General features: G+C 37.0%; 1 protein-coding gene across 4 annotated transcripts in view; it reads right to left on the reverse strand.

The window, feature by feature from the left end:
• Positions 1-22502, reverse strand: part of ABCD3 (ATP binding cassette subfamily D member 3) — an 85459-nt gene that overhangs the window by 31133 nt on the left and 31824 nt on the right. For all 4 annotated transcript variants that reach the window (XR_006742152.1, XM_036443913.2, XM_036443911.2 and 1 more), the window contains 6 exons: positions 20527-20615; positions 12792-12861; positions 10964-11061; positions 10488-10611; positions 6647-6703; positions 2325-2467 (listed from right to left, as the gene is read on the reverse strand). Coding sequence is in view for 3 of the 4 variants with exons in the window: in XM_036443913.2 (XP_036299806.2) it covers positions 2325-2467; positions 6647-6703; positions 10488-10611; positions 10964-11061; positions 12792-12861; positions 20527-20615 (581 nt within the window). In the remaining variant the exon portion in view is untranslated. The remainder of the gene's footprint in view (positions 1-2324; positions 2468-6646; positions 6704-10487; positions 10612-10963; positions 11062-12791; positions 12862-20526; positions 20616-22502) is intronic.

The raw sequence follows: 22502 nt of genomic DNA on the forward strand, positions 1-22502 counted from the left end.
CTTTCCATTTTATTCTGTGTGATATAAACTTTCCCAGCAAAGCACCTCTTACAGCAAAGGAAAGTAAAGATTTATGTAGGAATCATGAAGGCACAGTTAAAACAGCCTTCAATTAACACCTAATAATTTTTTCATGTTTCTTTTCTCCCTTAATAATTTATGTGAATTTCATATTCTATTCCAAAATATGCCTGTATTTCTCCATCATAAGAATAAGGCAACTTCTACTTCAACTCCTTTAAGTAAAATTAACTTTATAAAGACTCATCATATTTGACTTGTTTCATGGTTCCCTTGATACAATGATAGAGCCCCAAAAGCATCAGAAACATAAACATAATTCTGCACTTGTAATTAGTTTTTCTTACTTCCTTCGATCTCCTCTTTACATTTAAGCTGATGGAAGAAGATGGAGTAAGAATTCTTCTTCCCCTGAACTGAGTCAGCGTAGACCCCCTCTAAAACCTGAAAGGACAAGACATCCTAGAGTACTGATGGCTGCCTTTCCAACATCTATTCTCATCCTCATCCTTTTTCCTAAGAGAACCCTAATTTTCTTAAAGTTACCTAACCTTTTCAGGTTATCCAAAAGGTTTGGTAATGGCATCAACACTATCTACAGGGGATGAGTTTCTATGTTCTAAGCCAATCATTTGCTGTAAGTGCTTGAAGCATGACTGAGCAAAACACAATTCTGGCCAATGAGATGTGAAAGAAGGTCTGCAGTAGGGCTTCTGGGGAAGCTGCCTTGCTCTCATACAGCAGAAAAGATGGCTCCTCAAAAATTGTTTCCAGACTTTTTGCAAGGGAAGAAGCTTAATGAGATTTGGAACTACTTTAGAAATCTTGTTACCACAAGGAGAATCAGGCTGAAGAAAGGGACAACATAAAAGGAGGCAGAGCAAAGAGAACATCAAAGAAGAGTCAGGAATTGCTCTATCTTACGAGTTTTTATGTGAAGTAGTAAATGTTCTTAGGTTGGAGCCCTCTCAGTCAGGGTTTTCTGTTTCTTACAATAGAAAGAATCCTGGCTGACACTATCTTTCAGTCACTTGGCAAATTACCTCTCTATGCAACCATCTATTCTCTGCCTCCCTGGAGCATAAAACCTTATTTAAAACCATTACCATTTTTTCAATATAAGAAAGTAAAAGAAGAGGGAACTATTAAAAGAGTAATTTTGTAAATGCCTATAGAGTAATAATAAATGTTAGTACCCTAAAAATAACATACAGTTGACAGGTCAATATATGAGAAATTTTACTGCTGCTACTTATCAAAAACTGTCCTATAAACAGACTGAGGAATTTCAGAGGGAAGGTGGGAAGAGATTAACCAAATTACTTATATACATATATTTATTACCCATGGACACAGATAATAGAGTGGTATAGAGTGGTGGGAGAAGATTGGGATCTGGGTAAACGAGGAAATGGGGATGGAGGGGGGGGTAGATAGCTATAATCCTCTCAATAATAAATATTGAAAAAAAATAAAAGAAAAATTTTAAAAACTGTCCTTTAGCCCTGGCTGATTTGGCTCAGTTGATAGAGCATCGGCCTGTGGACTAAAGAGTCTCAGGTTTGGTTCTGGTCAAGGGCACATGCCCAAGTTGTGGTTTCGATCCCAGTGGGAGCATGCAGGATGCAGCCTATCAGAGATTCTCTGTCATCAATGATGTTTCTATCTCTCCCTCTCCCTTCCTCTCTGAAGTCAATAAAAATATATTTTTTGGGAGGGAAAATTGTCCAGTAAGCTATATACATTTCACATTTCATCCTCAAAACAGGTCTATGTTATCCACCTATTATAAACAAAAAAAGTGAAGTTATATACAACTTAACAAAAGTTATTGAATATATATAATGGATGAGAAGAGGTAGATTTTGAAACTAATCAAAGCTCAATACTTTTTCTCCCTATTTTGGATTTTTGTGGAAAATAGGTAGAGGCACGTGCAGTAAGACTGAATTACTGAGTATTACAAATATAGTCTTAAAAACATTTTGGGATAAATTGAGACAAAAATTTCTTTGAAGTATTATACATAAATTTGAATTGTATTTTGACTATATTTAAGGTAAAATTAACAGAAAATTAGTCAATAACATAAAGATGATTCAGAGATAATAGTTAACTAGAAAAAAATATTATAAAACTGATAGCCTTCAAAATGTATATTTTCAGAAGAGGTAAATACACACACACACACACCTAATTTCAGTAACAGTGTTACTGAATTTTGAAGTCAACTTACATGATATCAATATATATATAAATAAATTTTTAGTACAGCTAAATAGATTTAATACATTTCTCCTTACCTGTTTGTTATGAGCCGGGAATTAACATATCTATACTCTCCTTCATATTTTTGCTCAGTTATTGTCATCTTCCCAATGGGTCTTCTAAGTCGAGTTAGGAATAGCCCAGAAACAAGCAAATAGGCCATCATGCTCGCTGGGCCCTATTATTAAATTGCAAGAGAAAGATACAAAGTTCAAGGATATCCAATAAATTTATTGAACACAACATATACAATTTCTATAATTAAGTTGAACTTTTGATTTTCTCCCTTCTTTTCTGAAAAAACAAAACAAAACAAAAAAACACACAAACACACTGGACCTCTAAGCTTTTACAATTCATCTACTGTTCCTCCCACCGCTGGCAGCTCATCTCCAGCTCTCCCAATATGCTCACCTAAGAACTCCTAATTGCAGTCAGTCATCATCACTCTTTATGGCATCTAAAATTCTTCCAGTGGAACTCTTCTTGATATTTACTCAAGATTCCACAATAATTCAGACTCCTTTTTACCTTCTCTTTGAATGTTAATCTTCTCTGAGGTTTCTTTCTTAGCTTTCTTCTCCCAAATTTATATCTCTAGTCCCATCACTCCTAAAAATCCAAGACACTATTTCCAAGTACTATTCATCTTCACCTCACTGCTCTGTAGAGCCTCAAGCTTAGCTCCTCCAAACGAGCTCCATCTGCCTTCCCATTCTCATAGATCTTGCTCCCAGCTCTACATTTTCTAACTTGATAAGGGATCTCATCGCCCACTGGCCATTTCAAGACAGAGTCTTCAAGCTGACCTTTCCAAGCTCATCACAACACTTCCCTCATTCCCATATACATGCTATGTTCTGCCATACTAAAATAATTGTTTCCTTAACATGCCATTCCATGAAGTTGTTCTTATGTTTGGCAAGCCTGACATTTAGGGATGTCTACTCATCCTTCTCAAAGCAGCTCAAATATCACCTCCAATTCTTCTAAGAGTAAATACTTTATTCAAACTTCTATTATTGGACTTATCACTCTGCATTATAATTGCTTGAATACCTCTTTTGTCAGATCCTAATTTCTCCTCAGTAGTTCTTCTCTTACTCATCTTTTGATTCCTACTACCCAGAACAATATGTGTAGAATATAGTGTGTATTCAAGATTTTTAAAATTAAATACAACTAATTCAATGCATTGAAACAGTATGGGCAAAAATATAACTAAAACAGTTTCTACCTTCAAAAAAATGAAGAATCAGATAAAATTTAAAAAGTACCATAAAAATATTACAGCATAGAAATAAGACGGATTAGATATATTCACTTCTTATAATGAAAACATGCAATAAGAATAATTAAGTCTGGATCATGAAATAGCAAAAAGTAAGAAAAGTAGACAATAAAACTCAAATAGAAAACTGATTTTCCCAGCTTTTTGGAAAGGAACAAAAACCACTATATAAATTATTTACTAATCAACTACAAAATATCCTATCTAACAAAAAGGTAATATGCAAATTAACTATCACTCCATGACAAATATGACAGCACCCATAACCACAAGATGGTGACACCCAGTCCCCTCAGCCTCGCCAGAGTCCCCCAGTCCTGGGGCTGCTGTCGCTGAGAGAAGGCGGCGTGAGCAGCTTGCTTTATCGCTATGGTGATGCCCCAGCTGCGAAGGGCCTCTGGGTGCACAGGGGTGCCAGCCCGCAGCCTCTGCAGCTGAGGGCAGGCCTGGAGAGGAGATGGCAGGCCTGCCTCCCATAGAAACAGCACGGCTCCCGTGGAAGCAGTGCAGCTCCTGGTGGCACAATGCGGTTCCTGCCGGCTCCTGTGGAAGTAGCAGGCAGCCTACGGTGCATGATATCACGTAGTGGGCTACTAGTGTGTATGTGTGTGTGTGTGTGTGTATACATATGTGATGTGTGTGTATGTGTCAGATATATATATATATATATATATATATATATATATATATATATCATATGTATACACACACACACACACACACACACACATATATATGATAATTAGCTGGGTGTCACGAAGGCTCATAGGCTGCATTATGACCACTCAGCAGGAGCTGCGCATAAAGATAGGAAGGAGGGGACTGCATGCCACCCCCAGCCCCAGAGACCATGGGGAGGCTGAGGCTGGGGTGGGCCGGAGTGGAGGCACAAGACACAAAAGCGCCTGCCCCCACCTTAGCAGATACAATGCAGTGCCCGGTGCTACACGGGTCAGGTGCGGGTCAGCCCCCCACAGGGTGCCTCCTCACACAGGAGTGGAGACACAACACACGGAGAAGCTGGGGGCAAGCCAGAGCAGAGACACAACACACAGGAGCACCTGCCCCCACCCCAGCAGACACAACATGGTGGCCGGGGGCGTGCTCCCAGCGGATGCCACGTGGCTCGGAGCATGCCCCCATCCCGGCAACACAACATGGTGGCAGGCACTACACAGGTCAGGGGTGGATTCCAGCCCTTGAAGGGTGCCTCCTCACACGATTTCAATCAGTGCTGGGACTCTATTATATACACATACATACACACACACCAACTACATTATTATATGATTACTAGAGGTCCGGTGCACGTAATCATGTACAGGTGGGATCCCTCAGCCTGGCCGGTGATCGGGCCGGCTGCCCGAGGGGAAGGACCATGGAATGTTGGCCAGCTGCAGGACGCTGGTTTTGGGAGTGCAGTGATCACCTGGGGACAGCTCCTGCACTGAGCGTCTGCCCCTTGGTGATCAATGCACATCATAGCAACCAGATAACTGGTCATTCAGTTGCTTAGGCTTTTATAATATATCCTATATAATAAAAGCCTATAGGCAAAGTGTCTGGTCATCTGTTCAACTAATCAAAGCATAATACACTAATGATATGCTAAGACTGCTCAACCGCTCACTATGACATGCACTGACCACCAGGGGGCAGATGGTAGATCAGTCGGCTACTTGCTATGGCGTGCCCTGACCACCAGGGAGCAGACGCTACAACCAGTAGGATAGCTTGCTGCTGGGGTGTGGCTGATTCGGACTGAGCAAGATGGGCCTGAAACACCCTGGAGCCCTCCCACAGCCCCTCCCAGACTGGCCAACCTCCCATTTCCCTCCCCTGTCCCAATTATGAACAGATGGGGTTCATCGTCTTGGCCTGCACCCTCCCACAATCTGGGACCCCTCAGAGGATGCTGGAGAGCCGGTTTCGGCCCAATACCACAGGCCAGGCTGAGGGACCCCACCAATGCACTGGTCCTCTAGTATGCATACAAGATCTTTGGTTAATCTCTTTCCGCCCTCCCCACTTCCCTCTGAGATTCATCAATCTGTTCCAATTTCCATGCCTGTGTGTTGAGCATCTGCTCACTGGTGGTCAGTGCGCATTATACCTACTGGCCCGTGGGCCGGTTGCTTAGGCTTTTATATATATAGACTAGTGGTCCGGTGCATTAAATTTGTGCACAGGGGAGACGGGTTGCCTCTCAACCCAGCCTGCACCCCTGCACCCCCCAATCTGGGACCTCTCAGGGATCAGGCTTAAACCAGCAGCTGGACATCCCCCTTGCAATCTGGGACCACTGGCTCCTAACCACTCACTTGCCTGCCTGCCTGATCGCCCCTAACCACTCTGCCTGCCAGCCTACTTGCCCCCAACTGCCCCCCCACCAGCCTTCTCGCCCCCAACTGCCCCCCTTGCCGGCCTGATCACCCCCAACTGCCCTCACCTGTGGCCTGCTGGCCTCTAACTGTCCCCCTGCCAGCCTACTTGCCCCAACTTGCCCCCTTGCTGTCCCAATTGCCCCCAGCTGCCTCCCACTGCTGGCCTGCTTGCCCCCAGCTGCCCTCCCCTCCTGGCCTGATCGTCCCTAACCGTCTCTACCTAACACGGCTTTGTCCGGAAGGACGTCCGTAAGGTCTCCCATTCTAATTAGCATATTACCCTTGTATTAGTAAAGGTAACAATAACATTACATATTAAATGACTAAAGTTAACTACACTTTAATAAGAATACTCAGGAAAAAATTAAAGGTCATTCTTGCCAACACAAATATCAGAGACAGGGTAATTAGGCTCATGAAACAACATTTATAATCATAAAATATCCTTGAAACTGGCATAGCCATTCTAAAAGTATTTCTGATATTTTAACATTCAGATTTCTTATTTAAAGTATTGTCTCCGAATCTCTTTTTAGACATTACTTTGCAACAATAAGTACATGTATGTTCAATTGTTAAACATTGCACTTATGGTTATCAATACCACAAAAGTTTTCCAAGTGTCTTATTTAAGAAAAATTTAAAAGCCATATTAAAAATAAATAAATAAAAGTAAACTCACCTGAGCTCCTATTGCACTCGTTAACTTGAAGATATACAAAACTATGTCTAAAAATGGCTGTAAAATAAATATAAGAAGGTATGTCATTAAAGTTACCTAAATTGATAGCTAATATAACATTAAATACAAAATGCTATTTAACATATAACATGTAATTGTTAACATGTAGAGTTTCCACTGTGTATAATGTAATGTAACAATATGTTGATCAATTATTAGATAAAAGGCAGTTCTTATTGTTAAAAAATAGAAAATGGAAAAGCCTGACCAATGTCTATTGACTGGTGGGAAAAACTTTATCACTTTTCATCAACTAAGATAGCTCTACTGTGATAACTGACCATTAGTAACTAAGCAATTTCTTAAGGTAGTGCAAAGACATAAATAAAATGACCCAAGTTGTAACCACAAATGTGCTACCAGTTTTTCAGGTTTCTATATATGTTTACCTATAAAATGAGAGGCTCTTCCTGCTCTTATTACTCTTTGATTCTATTATTTTGTCAGAACATCTATATGTTGAAATAACATAGTAAGCGTATTTATGAATATAATTTTCTGATATAAAATTAAAATTTCTAGAACTAAAACAATACATTAAGAACCTCATACAGAGACAGCTCAACTGATAGGCTAAAAATGTTTTTTGAAGGGGTTTTCAAAATTCCAAATTGTGTTAATTCACTTAAGTTTATAGCCACCCCTTTTTAACTATATATACATTACAATGATCAGAGACTTGGTTTATTAATTGGCTTGTAATAATTTCTTTTTGCCTTATAAACTATTATACTTGTAAAATTCAAGTACATTTAGAAGTTGATAAAAATGACTCATTATATAAGTCAGAATTCAAACAATAAAATAATATTAAAAGTAGATATATTGTAATGCATAGTAATTAATTTGGTATTTTATTCTACTGCAGATGTAACAACACCTGAGCTGTAGACTTGCTCAAGTGCCAAGATGTAAAGACTAGAAGTTGAAAAACTTTACATATTACCCCACACATACATATAGAACAAACCCTAAATATGGTAATGGACTAATCTCAGAGGGAAGGGGGAGACAAAAAAAGATTAACCAAAGAGCTTACATGCATATATGCATAGCCCACGGTAGTGTGGTAGGCCAAGGGGAGTGGGGTGGGATGGGGTGGCGAGCAGGCGGGGAAAGAGGGGACATCTGTAATAATTCCAACAATAAAGATAAATTTAAACAATAAATAAATAAAAAAATTGGTAGCTGAAACCGGTTTGGCTCAGTGGATAGAGCATTGGCCTGCGGACTGAAAGGTCCCGGGTTCGATTCCGGTCAAGGGCATGTACCTTGGTTGTAGGCACATCACCAGTAGGGGATGTGCAAGAGGCAGCTGATCGATGATTCTCTCTCATCGATGTTTCTAACTCTCTATCCTTCTCTCTTCCTCTCTGTAAAAAATCAATAAAATATATATATATATATTTTTTAATGTGATAATGGGTGAAAAGAAACCTGAATTACTGAATAACATAGTTTTGTCAGAGTTCCTAGAGTTTGGAGTCAGTTAACAAAGGCTTCTCGAGAGCAGCATAAAGACAAGGTTTTGCCTGAAGTGAAAAGGTATCTTATCAGTGGGCCTATCGTGAGGAATGAATCTCTTGTGGATACATATTACTTTTCTAAGAATTGCCTATCCTCCCTCCATCCACCTGGCTGAAGCACAGCATTCCTGTTCTTACACTGTGACCCTTGCATATGCATATCTGGATCAACTGTCGCCACAGGCAAAGGTGTCGTTTTTCAACATTCGTTTAAAATCTTGCTTGGCGTTGACTTGTATTGACATAACCTTCAAACACGTGGTATCTACAGAATGTGTGAAGTGCAATTAACAAGTTTTGCTTGAAAAAGTTTGTGTTTGGTTTGGTTTTTGTTGCAAAACTAGGGCTAAGAAGATGGCGGATGAAGAGCATATTTGGCACTGCATGCTTTACGAGTTCCAATTAGGAAGAAAAGCAAGTGAGGCTGCAAAAAACATCTGTAGTGCTCTTGGTCAAGATGCAGTTAGCGCCACAAAATGCCAGCGTTGGTTTGAGAAATTTCGCGAGGGAAATTTTTCGTTAGATGACAAGAGTGGTCGAGGCCGTGTGTCCAATTTTGATCAAGAAGCTCTTCAAGCTCTTTTGGTGCAAAATCCTCAAATTACCCAACAAGAGCTTGCGACAACTTTAAATTGTTCACAGAAAACAATTTCCAATCAATTGCGTGCACTTGGCAAAGTCCAAAAGTTTGGAAAATGGGTTCCTCATGAGTTGACCGACAACAACCGTAATCAAAGAGTCACAATTTGCAGTTCGCTCCTCTCTCGTCAAAACCGTTTGCCGTTTTTAGAGCAAAGTGTTACCGGAGATGAAAAATGGGTCCTGTATGTTAATTTGAAAAGGCGGCCTCAATGGTTGGACAAAAATGAGGCTCCGCAGCCCACGCCAAAACCTGACTTGCATGCGAAAAAAGTGATGTTGTGTGTTTGGTGGAATTTTAAAGGAATTCTTCATTATGAACTTTTACCATCTACCCAAACCATTACAAGTGCAGTGTATAGTGCCCAATTGGAAAGGTTAGCCCAAGCTTTAAGAGAAAAAGAACCCGCGCTGATTAATCGGAAGGGCGTCATTCTTCACCACGATAACGCACGACTGCATACTGCAAGAATCACTGCTGAAAAACTGCGCCAGTTGGAATGGGAAGTTCTCCCTCAACCTGCATATTCTCCTGATATTGCCCCTTCTGATTACCATTTGTTTCGTTCTTTGCAAAACTTTCTTCTTGGAAAAAAATTTAATAATGAAGAATGCCTCAAAAATGCACTGACCGAATTTTTTGCATCAAAATCACAAGAATTTTACAACAGAGGGATTAAAATGCTTCCTGAGCGTTGGGCACAAGTAGTAGAAAACAACGGCAACTATATTGTTGATTAAATTTTGTTGTATTGTTTAAATAAATTCGATTTAAAAAAGTATTAGAAAACGACATTAATTATTACTAGACCTAATACTATAAATGGTCCAGTCTGAGACAAGTTCCCACCCCAGACCAAGAGCTGTCATGTTCATCCAAGTGGGAAATGGAGCCTCATCTAAAATGAAGAGGGGAGGAAATGCTGTGTAGAAAGTCTCACAGGTACCCACTACATGTCTAAGTCCATATAAGAGGTAATGGTCAAGAAGATAGCTTCATGAGAAGACTAGAGCAAAAGCTAAGGGTGGTGAGATAATATGAATAAGATAAGAACTGAGGAATTAGAAGGAAAAACTGGTTAAGGCTTATCATCTGAAAGAACTTTGGCAATACTCTGGGAAGGGGGAGAAACAGTAATTAGAAAATCGAAATAAATTAGTATCTTATGAAAGTTTTTTTTTTTTTTTACTATTATTTAAATAATCCAATAGAATTGGAGATACTGAAGGAGAGAATTGGGCAGAAGGAAGTGCTAGCCCAATGGTAATGGATGCAGAACTAGAAGCATAAGTTGACCACAGATCTCTTAACAGTTGCAGAAATTAGGCCAAAAGATAAAAATGTAAATTTTTGTTGTTTTACTGAAATCAGCCTGAATATTCTTATGAAATCTTTACAAGACACTAAATTCTAAGTTCTTAGCTAAAGCACATTATAAAAATAACATAAAAAATTTAAATAATTATAGTTAAAACTATTATAACTCAAATTTTCTTATAAAAGTATTAAATATTTACAGGATGCTCTTATATGAATCAAAACAATCCTACATAAATTTGCTGAGATTCAAAATTCAATAAATTAACAAGTAATAACAAAAAATTAAGAAACTTACCTTACTAAGATTTGAATACAGATCAACTACACTGTTACAAAACTTTTCTACATCTTGTGTAAGCAGCTGGTCTGGATTAGCTATTCTGTTGTCCAGATTTCCCATTTTATAATATGTGAAAGCTCTAAAACAGCAATAAGAAAATGACTTTAAAACAAATGATATTTAAAAACTCACATTATATACTACTTAGTTCATATTCATAGAAACAGAAAAGTTTGGAGCTGGACGAAACCCCAGAGACTGTCCTAATTTACTTTAAAGATGAGGAAACCAGCCTAGAGAAGGATGACTTGCCAAGTAATGGAAGAGCCAGAATTACAGATTCTAAATACTGAGTCTTTCCCTATATGTTTCTGGGTCTATAAGCAATGTTCTTGAAAACATAGCCAACAAAAAAGAAAATCTACATCTCAACAACATAAGTATTATCGTTCAATTTAAGTATTTTAATATAAAAATAGGTTATTACTTACTGGAGATACTCCTCATAGAGGTATTTAGTTAGCCTTACTCGGAAGCACAGTTTGAGCTCATTTAACCCAAACTTCAAGAAGTTATTAACCAGAGAGATCTAAAACAAACAAACACATATTACTGATTTTGCTTAATTTCTTACTAAATCATAATGTATTTCTCTGTCATTGGCTATGTCCCCAAATCCTGTAATTTTTATAATTAACAGTCCAAATTTATATACTTCAGTTCTGTTTTACTTAAAATTTACAAAGATACAAAAAGAACATGCTAAACCAACGGCTCTATTATCCTGATATGTTACTTGGAACTTAATTTTAGAGTATGTTAATATCATTAATTCTGACAAGTCTCTTGCTACCTTTTATTTTGGTAGAAAAAAAAAAAAGCCAAATGTGGCACTTTCCTATCTAATGTAAAGGACTTGCTTTTAGAAGTACTGACATTTAAGTGTATACTTTCTTCTTTCTACTATCAGTGTTACAACCCCAGACAATGAAATTCTATACATATTGCATCTGCATTTGTTTTAGAAAGTAGTATAGATCGACCAGCAGGTATCAGTGGTTAAGCATCAACCTTTAATCGAGGAGATCATGGTTTGATTCCAGGTTGCGATACATGTCCAAGTTTCAGACTTGATCCCCAGTATGGGGCATGTAGGAGGTACCCAATGATTCTCTCTCATCACTGGTGTTTCTCTCTCTCTCTCTCTCTCTCTCTCTCTCTCTCTCTCTCTCTCTCTCTCTCTCTTTCTCTCTCTCTGGTGTTTCTCTCTCTCTCTCTCTCTCTCTCTCTCTCTCTCTCTCTCTCTCCTTTCCCTTCCTCTCTAAAATCAATTTAAAATATATATATATTTTTTAAAAGTCTTACACCCACAGATTATTTCTAGAGTCATATTTACTACTTTTTTCCATCATTATATTAGAAGTGGAGGCCCGGTGCATGAAATTCGTGCATGGGTAGGGTCCCTAGCCTGGCCGGCGATCAGGGCCAATTGGGGCCTCTGGCTACTGGCTGGGTCCTTCCTTCGTTCCATGGTGGTCAGCACACATCATAGCAAACGATAGAACTCCCAGTCTCTCAGTTGAACTCCTGAGGGGACACTTCGTATATTAGCCAAATATATATAATTTTTCCATAGTTCGAGCCACATTTACATAAAATTTTTATCCAAAAAAACGTGATTTTCTGTGGAATCTCAGTTTTTGACTGATAGCAAAGCTACTATCTCAACTTTATTAAATCTGGCATAGGATATAATTAATGTGTTTTACAATCAAGTTCCTCCTTTTAACTCCTACATTTAAAACACTAAAATTCTTATAGTGACAATAAAATGGAACAAAAACCAAAGCTAAGAAAATCACTTATAATGTAGGACAAATACTCACCTTTATTTTCAATTAATTCAGATAATAAATTCCAGTTTAACTTAAACTATATCAGTGGCTTAAGTTACTATAATATTGTGGCCTGAAACAATTAATCTAAATCAGGATGACTCTGTGCCCCTGTGAGACATTTTTGATTCTCACACTGGGGGAACGGGGAAAGGGAGATACTACTGCCATTTAGTGGGATGCTATAAATATTCAAGAAACCTTGGCTTAAAGGTTAAAAAAAATCCACATATGTAGACATTCTTTTAATTTTTCAATCTAGTGTAAAGGTTTATATTGAAATGTTCTACAACAGTTATAAAATTAGATTCAAAATAGGAACTTAGTATCATAAATCTTTAAAGAAGTTAATAAGTAAATATCCTTAAAGATTTTTGGAAGATACAATTTTTCCCCCTGTATAAATTTAAAGAATTCCACTTACGAGAGGCATGGCAGCGATGAAGTTGAATAAGTACCTCTTGAAATCTTTTCTGCTACGACCAATGATACCACTGCAAACCACCACATGCAATGCATTAGTTGCAAAAGAAGCAATATTTTACACTAAGAAAACTTCTGAAAACAGCTGTAAAATTACTCTTGCAAATTTGTATTGAATAAAAAGAATAAGAAAAAATATGCAAAATATTTTCTTACAAAAACATGTTTCCAACTTTTGAAATGTTATCATTTTAAACAGCTTTCTTGAAAATCACTCTATTTAAAAGGCAACATTAAATAAGAGTAACTAATAAAAATGTTAACTTTTAAAAAAGGCTTAGGTGCCACAAAAAGGATTTAGATGGCAAAACTCCACAGAATCAGGAATGGGTTACTATGGATAAAACAAATATTTGTTTTTAAAATGTTTTAACATTCTGATTCTGCCTTGTGTGAACACTTAGACTAATGAGAGATCAGCAAACTCTTACTATAAAACTCTTATTTTAAAGTTTATGGGCCATAGGGTCTCTGTTGCAAACACTCACTTCCGCTATTATAGAACAAAAACTTCCAAAAATGAACTGGCGCTGTCCTAATAAAATGTTAACAGAACAGACGGCATTGGACTTTGGCCTACAGGTCTACTTAGCTGACCCTGAGACTAAATAACCCAGTAAATCAATAGAGTTCCTCAGTCTCAAGGTCTGTTAACATACGTCTACTAAACCAGCTCCTCTTTTTTAAATCTGTTTTTGATCAATTTTACATACTTATTTGTTTGTAAAGTATCCATTAAGAACTTTTAATGTAAGGGTTCCACTACTTTTTTAAAAAGTTTGAAAGCCATTAATATCATGGAAGTAAAGACTATTTGAGTAATGTACATCTAAGATCCAGTAAAGAGATAGAATTTATTTGATCACACACTTTCATCAAATAACATTAATACTTCAAGTATAAATAAAATATACTTAGAAAAATATTGCACCGAATTATTTAAACCTAACCCCACACACACACACACACACACACACACACACACACACGATGGGTATATGAGAGAGAAATAATTTGCTTTTAATGAAGGATTAGATGAATAATGCCACGTTATGTTAGCTCATCTTTTAGAGGGGGAAAAATAATAACTCCATGGTCAAATAAATTCAGAAAAACCTGGTTTAAACAAAGCTAAAAATCTTTACTGAAGACCTTCTCAAAGCACTTAATGTATATGTGCATTGTAACTCTCTGAGAGGACTTTGTTGCATGTAGCATTTCCTCTATCAAAACTAGCATTCCACAGAACATACTTTGGGAAATATTACTTTAGACTGGTATAAAAATCAATAGTCCTATTTTCACACAACTACTAAAAAGTTAAAAAAAACTTAAGTTGAGCTAAAAAAAAGTTAAAATAGAACCACACAAAAGTGTTGTTTATAGCAATAAGAATATTAGAGATACGAAACAATTAAGACAGAACAAAAGGTTTAGAGATTTTAAATTGTTTGAAACAAACTTTACATAAAACCAAGTGCTTTAGTGATGCCCAAGCTGCGAAACACACAAAATTATAAAACTTGGTAAAACACATGCCATCATTCAGCGATTGTTTACCACTGGAATAGCAGCTATAAATTTAAAAAATGGTTCCTTGAACAAAGCTTTATTTCTGCTTATTATTCCACTGCAAAAAAAAAATATAATAATAATGAACAATAATTTTATGATAGCCCAAGTCATTATTACTTTCCAAACATACAAGAATCTTATACATAAAAAGATAAAGTTGCTATTGTAGCCAAATGGGTGACAGGAAAATAAACAACAAGATAAAGGATTCACCTCCATATCATGTAATTACCACAGTTTCTTAAAGAAAAAGTGTCGTCCTATTTAAAATGTGCCCACACTCCAAAGTAATTAGCCACTGCTAAGAAGCCTTAAAGGTATAAGGAATATTAAAATGAAATACACTAAGGATCAAAACAGAAACAGATAAATCTAAACCTAATTTGGAAGACAAAAGGGAAACCAAAGATAAATCCATTTACAATATAGCTGTAGTAGCAAGTTAGAGAAATGTGTAAATTTCTCAAATAATGTTCCATATTATGAACTCACAATATTTCTAAACTTGTAGTTTCATCAAATATAAAATAGTTCATATTTCTGCTATAGCAGAAGCTCAAAAATATTTATTAAGGAGAAAATTAACTTTAAAGTGATCATTTCACAATTGGTAAATTTGGATTAAAAGTACTTTATAAGGTAGTTCCTTATACTATTCTTTTTTTTTAATATATTTTATTGATTTTTTACAGAGAGGAAGAGAGAAGGATAGAGAGTTAGAAACATCAATGAGAGAGAAACATCAATCGGCTGCCTTCTGCACACCCCTTACTGGGGATGTGCCTGCAACCAAGGTACATGCCCTTGACCGGAATCGAACCCAGGATCTTTCAGTCTGCAGGCCGAGGCTCTATCCACTGAGCCAAACCAGTTTCGGCTCCTTATACTATTTTTTTAAGTTTACATTGTATCAAAATAAGTTTTTTAGAAACTCCTAAATTTTGTTTTTTAAATCTACATCTCATAACTAAAAATTGCAACAAGATGATTACTCTACAATTAAAGGCTGGCTCATGCTACATAATAACTTTCCTCTATCCACAATCACCAATTAATTTAATGCATCACATATTCTTAGTAAGGCATTTTCTACAGGACAGTAAGTCTTTTAGAAAATATGTATTGGCATCTATTCAATTAAAGCTGAAAATCTCTAGTTTAGAAGAGTAAATATTATACTTTTGGATTATAAAAACCTGAAATCAAAATCTGAATAAAAGGGAAAAACTTTTAAAAATAAACTAATCTCCTGAATTATACCATGATTCTTCAGGGTTTTAATATGTAATATATGACGAATTCTACACAGATATTTAATATTAGAGGCCTAGTGCATGAAATTTGTGCATGGAGGGGGTGGGTAAGTGAGGAGGGGTGTCCTTCAGCCCAGCCTGCATCCTCTTGCAATCTGGGACCCCTCAAGTAAGGTCCCTAGGCCTGGCCGGCGATCAGGGCCTATCGGGGGGCTTTCCTTTCCCTGGCTATGTGGGATGCGACTGCTTGGTTGACCTGGGCCGCCGCCTTGGGATGATCGCAGAGGACCCTCCCATCAATTACCCTGCCAGCCAGTGGCCTAGGCCTCCCTCTTTGGGGCAATCGATCGCCTTGCAGAAGTGGCCTGGACCTCCCCTCTGCAGGATGATCATGGAGCGATGGCAGTGCCCCTCAACCAATTGCATCGCACTCGCCTTAGCTGGCCTTGCACCAGTGTGTGTCATAGCGTGGTCATCCAGAAGGCTGTTCTGCTGTTTGGTCGTTTGGTTGATTTGCTTATTATGCTTTTATTATTATAATGTTACTCAGAGTGGATGTAAGCTATATATTTTCGCCACAGGTAATAGTTGGGGAATTTATTTTTACTAATAAATGTGGCATCTAAATAATACAGATATCAAAAGAAAAGCATAAAATTATATAATAATGTAAAAGAACATCAGTTTTCTCAACATTAAATATATAAAGAATTCCAATAAAACCAATCCTCCTAAAGCTAATATGTTAGTAACAATGAACATCAGAACTATATTTAGGTTGAAATTCTTAGATTTCTAAGAGGCACACAGACACAAAACTGACCAGACTCTGCCCACAGAAACCTACAAACCTTGGAGACCAGACACTCAACAAACCCACAAATTGGCTTTTAACAAGATTTTTAGGCCTTCACTTTTAAATGTGAATACACAGCCAAGAGAAGCAAACTGCTTGAGGAAAGCCTCTAAAAATATCAGAACAACTACCAAAGGATCATGAAGGAAACAACCAAAAAACAATGCTATAAAAATAAACATCCAACCAAAAAGATAACTCATAGAAATAAAAATATAATGAAAATGCTCTGGATGATAGTTAAAATAAACTTCTAGAATATAGAATAAATATCCTAATATATAAAAACCCAGGGTCCATAATGTCCAAAACAACTGAAGGCTCAACTAAACGCCAGGCTACTCATGCAGCAGGCTCCAGTGGGTGGGGACTGGTGAGCGGGCTGAACTGCTGACCACTCAGCAGCTAGCAGCTACTGCGGCTACTGGCAAGGCCCAGAGAGAGAAGCAGGGTCTGATCCACAGCCTCAAGGATGCGATCAGACCTGCTTCTCTCTCTGGGCCTTGCGAGAAACTGTGCCTCTCCCTCTCTGACATATCACCAGTTCAGCCCACTCACCAGCAGTCTGGGGTGGTTGTTGATCAGCCCTGCCTCTCTGATCAGGCCCGGGCATATTGCCTGGCATTGAAACCCATCAATCAGAACCAAATCGGTGAAGTGCAAGGAACTAATGGCTGCCTAGGAGGCAGAGCTTTTGACTCTGACTGGCATAGAAACCAACCAATCAGAACCAAATCTGGGTGAATTGCAATGAGCCAATGACTGCCTAGGAGGCAGAGTTTCTGACACTGACTGCATAGAAACTGACCAATCACAATCTAATCTGAGTGAATTGCAAAGGCAGAACCTAAGGTAGGGGCTGCAGAGGGGTTTTAGGGGCAACAGCTGTTTGGTGTAAGGTGTAAGAAAGTGGTTCAATTTTTTAATGACCAGTTTGGCAGTATAGTGCATGTGGCTGGCTATTAGTCCAGATATAGGGATTATGTATTTTGTCTGCGAAGAGCATCTCCTCTTGCTAAAAAAGGCTTCCCCTCACTCCCCTTTTAAACAATCCTATCCAAAATAATCTATCTATACTAATAAAAGAGTAATATGCTAATTAGACTGGGTCAACCGGCCACCTTCTGAACGTCTGACTTCCTTCTGGACAAAGCCATGGTGGTAGGGGCCAGGCAGAGGCAGTTAGGGTGCTCAGGCCAGCAGAGGAGGGCAGTTGGTGGTGATGATCAGGCCAGCAAGTGAGGGCAGTTGGGAGGGAGATCAGGCCGGCAGGGGAGGACAGTCAGGGGCAATCAAGCAGGCAGAGGCAGTTAGGGGTAACCAGACAGGCAGAGGGGTTAGGGGCAATCAGGCAGGCAGCCAGAGGCAGTTAAAGGTGATCAGGCAGGCAGGCAGGTGAGCAATTAGGAACCAGCAGTACCAGATTGCAAAAAGAATGTCCGATTAAAGAGGGTGCAAGGTGGGCACAAATTTTGTGCACAAGGTCACTTATCAGTAAAAAAAACAGAATAGAGCCCAACCGGTGTGACTCAGTGATTGAGTGTCAAGCCATGAACCAGGAGATCACAGTTCGATTCCCTGGTCAAGGCGCACGCCTTGGTTGTAGGCTCAATCCCCAGGAGGGGTCATGCAGGAGGCAGCTAATCAGTGATTCTCTTATTATGTTTCTCTCTCTCTTTCTCTCTCTCTCTCTCCCTCCCTCCCTCCCTCCCTCCTTTTCCTTCCTCTCTCTGAAATCAATAAAAACATTTTAGCAAAACAAAGTTATAAAATTTAAACATAATCAGATGTTTATGTTATAAAATTATAACATAATCAGATGATCAATCCAGGATGCCCAACACTCAACTAATAAGGATTCCAGAAAAAGTATAGATAAAAATGGAGAGGAAAAATTATGGAAAAGAGCCCACCTCATGCCCAGCGCAATGAGGTAAAAAACAAAAACAAAACGAACAAATCATAACAATATTCAGTAAAATTCCCAAACACCAGAAGTATATCAATAACAAGTAATCATAAAAACTTCCAAAGGTTAAGAACCAGTGAGTATTATAGAAGATGATAACAGACGATATTTTCCAAATTCTAACAAAAAGTAATTTCCAACTGGGGATGTATAAATACAGCTATACTACCAATCAAATGTTAGAGAAGATTTTATCAGATCTAAACGGTTTCAAAAATTTATTTCCCTTGTACCTTTTCTCAGAAAAAAAAACAAACTGAATTTGCCAAAATGAGAATATAAACTGAGGAAGAAGAAAACAAAAAATAACAGAAAATAGGTTATTTAATGCAGCAGAGAAATATGAAAGAAACTCCCAAGATCATGATAAAAGCAAATTCAAACAAGACTGCTATTTAGTGGGCCTAAAATACAATCCATTTTGGTTAGAGCAGGAAAACAGGAAACTAACAAGCAGCAGATGGTGGGTAGTAATAGAGATAAAATCAATAGGTTATGTGGTATATTTGACCATATTACAATGATGAAACAATTTTACAGTGTTATCAATAAGCTTAAGTTGAATTAGTAAAAAACAGGCAAAAACTTAAAGCACACAAAACCTTGCAATTTCTAAATGCCAGGAAAACAAAAAATTGTGTCTGTGTGTGTATATGCTATGTGGCTTGGCTATAAACAATAGTCAAAATCAGGTAAACAATAAATTCCAATTTAATAAAATTTTGTAACATAACAACATTGAGAAGGAAAGGATGAGCATAGGAATGGGTAACTGTAAAAAGCTGATTCTCATCTTCTAAAGTAGTAAATAAACACATATTTTAAAACTGAGAAATCTAGAAACAGTAACACAAGTATGTCACATTGTAGTCCAGAGATTTTTAAAAAAAAGAGAGAAAGAGAGAGAGAGAGATGAAACGGTAAAAGAACATAAAATGACTGGCTCCAAAAATGACAGTTATGACTGGGAGAAATGGTGCACAGGATTGATACTTTTGTGACTAATTCCTGCAAGGCTATCTGACATTAAGCTACATTCATATATCATTTTTTAAGTTGTTCATATATTACTTTGATTAAAATATTTTAAAAGGCCTGGGACTGACCACAGGTTTCAGAGACGTGTGTTGAGTATAGGAGCCTACACAATTTACACATATTTAGAGGCATGTGATTAGAGCTTTAAGCTTATGCAGAAAACCTTTATTCTCTGAAACAGCTGAGTCAGAAAACATGTACATAAAGAAAGTATTCTTCCTCTTCCAACAAATTCTCGAAGTAGCAAATCAAGGATATGAGAGGGAAAATCTTTATTTCAAACTTCGGGAGCATTTAAAAAGTCTAAGTACTATCATTACAAAAGTTATCTTAGATTAAGTATTTAACACATTTTCTGATAAAATATTACATGCCAGTAAACAAAATTACAAGAAAAATTTTAATCTAACATTCAAATTGGTATTATGAGGAATAAATTCTTTATCAACATATGTTATTTTTGTTTTTAGATCCAAAATTAGCAATTGCAGTAATTAATAACTAATATGTAAAAGAATATAGTAATAAAAATGTATAAACACTAACTTCAAAAACTGAAAGAAATGTCTAAGAATTGTTTATCCTTCAATATTTTCAATGTGATTCCCTAAAATGCTTTGATATTTTCCTCCAAATTATCTCATTAATTTTAGTAATCCAATGTAATGACTTTTTAAACTCCCCAATAAAACATTTATATTACTGCATTTGAATTTTCCTCTTATTTGTCTCTAACCCTTTACAAATTGACAGCTCTGCAGGCCTAGATACAGGGAGGGTCTCTCCCGTTCATCAGTATATCCCTCTCATAGAGTTCCTGGCACGTGGGCGACAATCAATAGATATCAAAGTAAATGAACAGAGACATAATTTGACTTAAGTATTTACCTAATGTAGAATATATTTCTTATTCATTAAGATATTATTTAAATATGACAAAGATTAATATTTCATACATATGGGAGGAAGGTGAATAAAAAAGTACCTTTCAATGAGTGTCCCATTTTGAATCATCCAAACATCACAATATGTTCGAGACACCAGCATAACAGCAATAAGTATCAAGTAACCTGTCTAAAATAAATCAGGTACAGTAAATTAAGTAAATACATTTTAGAAAGTTTAAAAAACAAACAAATATTATCTTGGTAAATATATTTTATTTCTAAATTCAAAGCTTCATCTTAGCTTTAATACAATTGGTGATATTTTACCTATGGGGAATTTTTTTTTAAATTTTAGGTATAAATGGAAAAGGCCTTATAGATCATTTAGTCTAACTTTCTTATTCAGAATTTAAAAGTGAATCCCAGGCAGGTTAAATGACTTCATACAACTGGTCAATGTCAGAAATTAGCGGTATTTCTTAAATTACCTGAATCACATGTATAATGATTATCTTGTATTTTTAATATATTACTAATAAATAAAAATGATAACAGTCAATATACAATTAAACAACAAATATGGAAGACTATAACTTTGCTTAAGTAGAATAAGTTTGACTCCGTTTTTTAAGAAAATCTCTAAGAGTGCCTCTGCCCTCATAGGACTTTCAATTTAATTATTAAGGCTTTTACACTAAAAAAAAAAAAAAAAAAAAAAAAAAAAAGGAAGAAAACAGACCAATGTAGGTATATTTGCATCACTTCATGTGCTAAGTATAATAACAGGAAAGCCTGGGGTAGCAAAAGAGGCTAATGGCATTAAAAATATATTAACTATACCAAGTAAACAAAGGAAAGAATGAGGATTATGAGTAAAAAAAGATGAATGACTTAATAAAAAATAAATAGATTAAAACCATATGAATTACAGTATAGCATAGCCAATAGAGTTTAGACAATATAAAACTACTGAAAGTTTGTAGGTAGAACAAAATGTTAAAGGTACTGTTTAGAAAACATTACTGAAGCAGTGCTTTACAAGACGATCATCAAGGGGGAAGCGATGAGATACCAAGTGGCTGTCTAGTAATTATCATCTCTGTGTAAGATGAGAATCTACCCTCCAACCTCCAGCACACATTCAAAGCTGACCTTAAACCTTCTAAGCAGGAATAATATGATAGAAATATAGAAGCTAAAGTCAGGGAAGATGGTCTGCGGCGGGGGGGAGAGGGAGAGACATCTGTTGAATAATGTGCTTAATTTCAAAGTTATTAAATTGAGAGACAACTGCATCTAATACTTATGTAATTTCTGCAAAATAAATAACTTTTTTAAAAAGATGAAGGTACTAAAAATATAGCCCTTTAAGTGAAAGACAAGGCAGGGAGTCATACACAGAACTAGTGAATGAAACAATAAGAAAGAAAATGGTGTGAAATAAAGTCTGTGATTGAGCTATATGACAAATGCTACCCCAATGTTTGCTAGAAAGAAACATACCATCTTTCTGCCCTATCTTACCATCTCAAAGTTAGATATTTAAATGACAGTATAACCTATTGATTTTAATAAATATGTCTGTATGCCACTTTAACTGTAATGTTAACATTTAATTCAGACCTTTCATACAGTATCAATCCTAAATTAATCACTTCAGTTATATAAAGGTAACATTAGATAAAGATAGCTTGTTTATTCCTTCATTTTATGCTATTGGCTTAATTTACCCTTAAAGTATCAAGGGTAAATTAGCAAATTTGTAATTAGTAATTAGCAAAATTGTCACTTTAGCAAAATCTGGCTAACTTTAATTATTGACAGTCTTTATATAAAAGACTAGAGGCCCAGTGCACAAAATTCATGCATGGGAGGGGGAGGTATGTCCCTCAGCCCAACCTGCACCATCTGCAATCTGGGACATTCCTCTCACAATCCAGGACTGCTGGCTCCCAACAGCTCACCTGCCTGCCTGCTTGATTGCCCCTAACCGCTTCTGCCTGCCAGCCTGATTCAACACCTAACCACTACCCAGCCAGACTGATTGACACCTAACAGCTCCCTGTTGGCCGAT

This window comes from Pipistrellus kuhlii, unplaced genomic scaffold (genome assembly GCF_014108245.1).
Source record: "Pipistrellus kuhlii isolate mPipKuh1 unplaced genomic scaffold, mPipKuh1.p scaffold_m20_p_2, whole genome shotgun sequence".
NCBI lineage: Eukaryota > Metazoa > Chordata > Mammalia > Chiroptera > Vespertilionidae > Pipistrellus > Pipistrellus kuhlii.